We start from the raw sequence: 7,435 nt of genomic DNA, 5'->3' as shown, positions 1-7,435 counted from the left end.
CAGAATTGATTATGTTGTGATCAGGACTCTGTGGAGGCCAAAACTATTACATCCAGGACTCCTTGTTCTGCTTTACACTGAAGATCAGCTGCAGAAATGTGTCTTCAAACCAGCAGGAAACCTACATCTTGTAAATGTCTTTGTTATTGTATCTGTGAGTGATTTGTTCTCCTCAGTCATTGTGAAATGAAAAAACAGCAATGAAATCCACAGGAATATATGTGAGTTTGTACAGTTCACGAGAGATGCGGTTTGTGAGCTCACAGTGTTGATTCTGAAGACAGCAGCCTGTATGAATAAAAATGGTTTAAATCTTTTAAATGTTGTAGAAAAGAAAGCAACAAGAGCGAGTCACATTAGCAACATGTGAGGAAAAGGACAGTTGAATGTCCATGGCTACCTCGAGGTTGCGATCAGTGGCTGATGATTCTGAGAACCATCTACGAAACGAGGAGGTGTGATTATAGATGGGGTGAAGCTTACGTTTAAACAGTTGTTTCTCATAAACTGTTGGCCTGATTAATGTGATTAAATGTGGACATGTGGATCTGTAAACTCATTTTTAATGATGATTAAATTACTGACAATGTTTTATTTTTATCCAATCAGATTTGGTTTGATTTAAATACCACTAACCCTGAGTATGTTCATGCTTCTTTACATTGCAATCTATTTTGAAAAGATTGTCCACTGGGAATTCTATTTACACCATATTATTATTATTATTATTAGTAGTAGTAGTAGTAGTATTTAGTGTTATGACCACTTTGGGCTTTGGACCGAGGATAACTGAGGATAAGATTGTAAGATTTATATTTAAGATATATTTTAAGATTATAAGATTCGACTAAAAGAATAAATGTAAAGTTACACCTAAAAGCTGCAGGGTTTTTAATTTTTTTTTTACATTTTTCTTAACTGAGAGTTAATATATAACTCTTACAAACATGTCGAGGATGCCCGAGCGGACGTTGCACTTTGACAGATGCCTCCTGTCCCAGTCCTACTGGGTCACTTTATATATGTTTAAAGGTTTAGAGATCAGGGACATAGTGTAGGACCTCCTGGGGATCTCAGTGACACATCACTTTCCAGTGAACACTTTCTGGCTGATCAGGAGGAGGAATGGATCTTCTCTCAAATGACAAGACAGATAAACTTTTACACCTTGATGTGAGTTTGGATGAATTTTCTCCTCAGACTGGGATCGTTGAGCTTCTCAAAACCCTGAGACCACAATGGAGAAGTGAAGATATCCAACTAAAGGTTAGCTAGCAAATTAATGTTGTGTATGAATGTTGTGTACAGTACATATATAATACATGTACAATTCATATTTAGATTGTAAGTCTCAGTAAGTTTAAACATATGATGTACCCTGAGTGAAGTGGACCTTCAAAGAATCCAAAAGCTGTAAGTGACCTGAATAAGACTTCAGCATGTCAGAAGCTTGTATTTAAATATTAAAGTACATGTGAGAGATTACTCTTCTCACCCAGAAACTCATCCTGCCTGTATTGCACCTTGAACTGCACACACACACACACACACACACACACACACACACACACACACACACACACACACACACACACACACACAAACAGTTTTCACACACATTAATATAAATCTATCGATATTTGTTTGTTTGTTTGTTTGTTTTTGTTGATCAGTATATGGAATTTTATTTATTGTTCTACCTGTAGTTTAAAGTTGATCACAGAGCATATATTTTTTGTTAACTGGCTTTCAGGTTCATTAGAAACGTAGGCTGAGCTTCCGTTCGAGAATCCTGGTGTGACTCCTATACAAACCCTAAATCAGGAAGAGATCTAGCAGTACTGTGTGTAATGTGTTTAATAGTGTGTGGTGTGTAATGTCATATGTGTGTGTGTGTGTGTGTGTGTGTGTGTGTGTGTGTGTGTGTGTGTGTGTGTGTGTGTGTGTGTGAATGCGCAGGTGTTTACAGAAGGAATTACGAACCAGTTGCTGGGCTGTTCAGTGAGCTGGGACTCGGAGGTGGTGTTGGTGCGAGTGTATGGTCGTATGACGGAGCTGTTTATTGACCGTAAGAAGGAGGTGGAGACGTTGCAGCTGCTTCATTCTCACGGCTGTGGACCAAAACTCTACTGCAGCTTCCACAATGGCATCTGCTATGAGTTCCTGAAGGGCATCACCCTTGATGATGTTCTGCTCCAACAGCCTTCTGTCTACAGGTAGAGTGTGTGTGTGTGTGTGTGTGTGTGTGTGTGTGTGTGTGTGTGTGTGTGTGTGTGTGTGTGTGTGTGTGTGTGTGTGTGTGTGTGTGAATGTTTACCCAGACTAAAGGAGGATTAGAGTTAATAAATCTCAGATGAAGCGTTTGGGGTTAATGAGTAAATTTTAGTAAAATTATTAACACAAACAACACAACAACATGAACAGCTAAAAACCTGTAGAATATAAATTATACTTGTAGTTGTGTACCTGTTTAGTTTTGTACTTGTGTAGTCTTGTAGTTGTGCAATTGTGTAATTGATAGACAGCTTCTGCTTACTGATATTCCTAAGGCTTTATCACTACATCCTACATTTCTCTTGAACTTCTCCTGAACTTCTCCATCTGAGCTGCAAAGCATGACACAGTATTATCACTATTACTAGAAGTGTTTATTACAAGTTTGTCGTGAATTTCTTTTCCTGTTAAAATAAAATAATACAATTGCAAGTATAAATTTTTATAAAGTTTTAATGTGATCAAATTCTGATCAGATGTTTTCTATCTGCTGTGGATGTGAATGTTTCAGATTGGTGGCAGGAGAAATGGGGAAACTTCACTCTATAAAGCAGAATTCCAGCTCATCTGTGGAACCTGTGCTGTGGTCTAAGTTGGAGAATTACCTGAAATTATTGCAGAACTGCAGGAATAAAGATGATGACGATGACAATGATGACGATGATGATGATGAAGATGATGGGTAAGAAAGCAGATGGTAAACACACAGGTGAAGACATAAGATTTAATCTATAACCTGTACATTATACACACACACACACACACACACACACACACACACACACACACACACACACACACAAAACCATTTTTAAACATACAAAAGGTGTCTTGTTTAAAAATCTTCTTCATGCCTGAAATATAGACATATATTCAGCCTTAGTCTCAGCTTCAGAAGCTCCGCCTACAGCTCCTGAGGGGTCTGAAGGGTTTCTCCCATTCCTGTAGGTGAGATTGTGTAATATGAACTCCTTGTTTATGTGTAACGTCTGCTCTTGATGATGTCCAGGTCCCAGGTGGACATTCCTAGCATTGAGGTGTTAATCAGAGAGATGGAGGAACTGAAGAGACTCTTAACCAGGGTGGAGTCTCCAGTAGTGATTTGTCACAACGACCTGCTGATCAAAAACATAATCTACAACCCGGATGAAGGTAAAATGATCTCCTGATGTGCAGTTCTCAAAATACAAACCAGGATACACACTTCTCAAGATCAACACACAGTAAGATTCACAGAGACTGTGACACAACAAACAGACAAGCTAGACAAACACAAAACAGGTGAACACAACAGGACAACGAGACAGGACAGATCAGAACCTCAACGTACACTGAGAAGTGAAGAGCATCCTGAGATCCTGAGACATGTGTCATGTAACACCCAGAATCTTTTTTCCTGGAGTGAGGTTTTACAGAGGTGTGTGTAGGTTACACTTAACCAACAGTTTATGAGAAACAACTGTTTAACTAATTAACTATCTGGATCATGAGATCACAGAAGAATTGTCGACATCAGAGTGTGTGAACTTGGTTACTGGAACTGGAGCTGTATATCATATATGCTATGCTAATTACTTTGAAACTAAACTGAGCACTCACACTGCTCATGTTTTCCATCCTGGTCCTTTTGTTATAGAGATGTTCTGGGACAGAAAAATGCTCTACTGGTTTTTGGGCTGAGAGACAGAGTGGTGATCTCAGATGATTTCAGTCACAGTGTAGATGAAATCACAGCAGCATTCTGTAACACAACCCTTCACCTGATCCACCTGATCCATCTGTGTAAAACTCTATGTGTCTCAGGTGAAGTGAAATTCATCGACTACGAGTATGCAGACTTTAATTACCAAGCATACGACATTGGAAACCACTTTAATGAGTATGCAGGTGGGTTTGGTATTCATTCACACACAGCAGCATTCAGCTGAAGGTCCACACGAGTGTTTTGTGGCTTTCAGGTGTAAATGATGTGGATTACAGTTTGTACCCGAGCCGTGAGCTGCAGATCAACTGGATCACATCTTACCTACAGAGTGTCCGAATCAACAGCCGTGTCGACTCACTAATCACTCCGGAAGAAGTCAACACACTGTACATCCAAGTCTGCAAATTCTCACTGGTGAGTCGTCATCATCATTATCATCATCATCGTCTTCATCGACATCATCATCCTCATCTTCATTATCAACATCATCTTAATCTTCATCTTCTTTAAAATAAAACAGAGAGAAAGTCAGGGAGGGTCTGTGATGTGTTATAATCTTTTTATTTGTGTGTGTGTGTGTGTGTGTGTGTGTGTGTGTGTGTGTGTGTGTGTGTGTGTGTGTGTGTGTGTGTGTTTTTGTGTGTCTTGATGTCGAGGCATCTCACCTGTCCTGGGGTCTGTGGTCTCTCGTACAGGCCAAATACTCCACAATCGACTTTAACTTCTTGAAGTGAGTTATTAAAGGTGTAATGTTTGGAGTTAATAACAAAAAATTAACTCACAAACACAAATCCAGACTAAAATTGTAATGGAATTGTGTGAGCTGCAGTTCAGTGTGTGACATCTCAGTAAATAAACATTCATATTAACAATATGAAAATATTTTGTTTGTGTGTGTGTGTGTGTGTGTGTGTGTGTGTGTGTGTGTGTGTGTGTGTGTGTGTGTGTGTGTCTGTTTCAGATATGCTGCTGCTCGGTTCAGCTACTACTTTGAGAAGAAGGAGGAGTATTTAGGAATGACCGTTTCGTAACACAAGACTCCCTTCTCTAAGTGAAAAATAAACTACAGGCACAACAATTACATGATTTACTGTACACTGCTGTATTACTATACACTCACACACACACACACACACACACACACACACACACACACAGGTAGACCCCAACTTATGACGTTGATAGGGACCAAAAAAACGGTCGTAAGTCCATCAGGTCATAAGTCAAGAAAAGTGACTACTCTATGATACATTCCGACGCAGACATAACAAGGCACTGTAAACTTCTTCTTCTTCTTCTTCTTCTTCTTTCAGCTTCTCCCATTAAGTGTCTCCACAGCAGATCATCCGTCTCCATACCCCCCTGTCCTTTACATCTGCCTCTTTCAAACCAACTACCTGCATGTCTTCCCTCACCACATCCATAAACCTCCTCCTTGGTCTTCCTCTTTTCCTCTTTCCTGGTGTCTCCATCCTCAGCATTCTCCTACTGATATACCCCATGTCCCTCCTCTGCACATGTCCAAACCATCTCAATCTCACCTCCCTCACCTTGTCTCCAAAACGTCCTACATGCGCTGTCCCTCTAATAAACTCATTTCTAATCCTGTCCATCATCATCACTCCCAACGAACATCTCAACATCTTCAGCTCTGCTACCTCCAGCTCCACCTCCTGTCTTTTACTCAATGCCACTGTCTCTAATCCATACAACATTTTAGGTCTCACCACAGTCCTACAAATTTTCCCTTTCACTCTCACAGATACTCTTCTATCACAAATCACTCCTGCTATCACTCTTCTCCACCCACTCCACCCTGCCTGCACTCTTTTCTTCACTTCTCTAACACACTCTCCATTAATTTGCACTGTTGACCCCAGGTACCTGAACTCCTCCACCTTCTCCACCTCTTCTCCCTGTAACCGCACCACTCCACTGCCCTCCCTCTCATTCACACACATGTACTCTGTCTTACTCCTACTGACTTCCATTCCCCTTCTCTCCAGCGTGTACCTCCACCTCGCCAGGATCTTCTCCACCTGCTCCCTACTCTCACCACAAATCACAATATCATCCACAAACATCATAGTCCACAGAGACTCCTGTCTGACAATGTCCTTCAGCCTGTCCATCACCACTGCAAACAGGAAAGGGCTCGGAGCCGATCCTTGATGCAGTCCAACCTTTACCTTAAACCAGTCTGTCGTTCCTACTGCACACTTCACTGCCGTCACACTGTCCTCATACATGTCCTGCACCACCCTCACATACTTCTCTGACACACCAGACTTCCTCATACAATACCACAACTCCTCTCTCCACCCTGTCGTACGCTTTCTCTAAATCCACAAACACACAATGCAGCTCCTTCTGACCTTCTCTATACTTCTCCATCAACATCCCCAAAGCAAATAAGGCGTCTGTGGTGCTCTTCCTCGGCATGAATCCATACTGCTGCTCACAGATGGTCACCTCTTCTCTCAGCCTGGCTTCCACTACTCTTTCCCAGAACTTCATGGTGTGACTGATCAACTTTATTCCCCTGTAGTTACTGCAGGTCTGCACATCTCCTTTATTCTTAAAGATCGGTACCAGCACACTCCTTCTCCATTCCTCAGGCATCTTCTCACCTTCCAAAATCCGGTTAAACAATCTGGTTAAAAACTCCACTGCATCCCTCCTAAACATCTCCACGCTTCTACCGGTATGTCATCTGGTCCAACCCACTTTTCATTCTTCATCCTCTTAATCGCTGCGCTCACTTCCTCCTTACTAATCCTATCCACATCCTGCTTCACATCTCCACACCATCCAACCTTCTCTCTCTCTCATTTTCCTCGTTCATCAGCTGCTTAAAATCCTCCCTCCATCTTCTCAACACACTCTCCTCACTAGTCAACACATTTCCATCTCCATCCTTTATTGCTCTAACTTGCAGCACATCCTTTCCAGCTCGGTTCCTCTGCCTGGACAATCGCTACAAATCCTTTTCTCCTTCATCAGTGTCCAACTTCTCCTACAGCTCCTCATATGCCTTTTCCTTGGCTTTCACCACATCCCTCTTTACCTGCTGCTGCATCTCCTTGTTCTCCTGCCTACATGTTCATCAATCTATCAGAAACTCTCTTCACCTCAACTACACCCTTACTAAACTCTTCCTTCAGTATCACCCCTACAATTAATTTCAATTTAATTCATTTTTATTTCTATTGCACTTTTAGCATTGAACATTGGTAATAAAAATGAATAAGTTCTTTATAAGTGTAAGTTTGTCCCTGATGAACAAGCTGGTGGCAACTGTGGTAAAGGAAAAACTCCCTAAGATACAGAAGGATGAAACCATGAGAGGAACCAGACTCGAGAGGGAACCTCATCCTTATCTGGGTGGCACCAAATGTCCATGTATTACAGATAAACGATGTTGAGGTGCAGTGATGGAGATCAGAGCAAACTGTA

General features: G+C 41.3%; 1 protein-coding gene across 1 annotated transcript; it reads left to right on the top strand.

Annotated features, from left to right (window-relative positions):
• Positions 1 to 987: 987 nt before the first annotated feature.
• LOC310737142 (ethanolamine kinase 2) lies at positions 988 to 5,128 on the top strand. Its single transcript, XM_083561326.1, has 8 exons — positions 988 to 1,266; positions 1,960 to 2,216; positions 2,786 to 2,956; positions 3,284 to 3,426; positions 4,078 to 4,161; positions 4,233 to 4,393; positions 4,636 to 4,709; positions 4,941 to 5,128. The coding sequence occupies exons 1-8, from the start codon at positions 1,126 to 1,128 to the stop codon at positions 5,008 to 5,010; spliced, it is 1,101 nt and encodes a 366-aa protein (XP_083417452.1). The 5' UTR covers positions 988 to 1,125; the 3' UTR covers positions 5,011 to 5,128.
• The last annotated feature ends 2,307 nt before the right edge of the window (positions 5,129 to 7,435 follow it).

Source organism: Silurus aristotelis (assembly GCF_946808225.1).
Source record: "Silurus aristotelis genome assembly, chromosome: 14".
In the NCBI taxonomy this organism is placed as follows: Eukaryota; Metazoa; Chordata; class Actinopteri; order Siluriformes; family Siluridae; genus Silurus; species Silurus aristotelis.
This window is presented reverse-complemented; position numbering and strand designations above follow the sequence as displayed.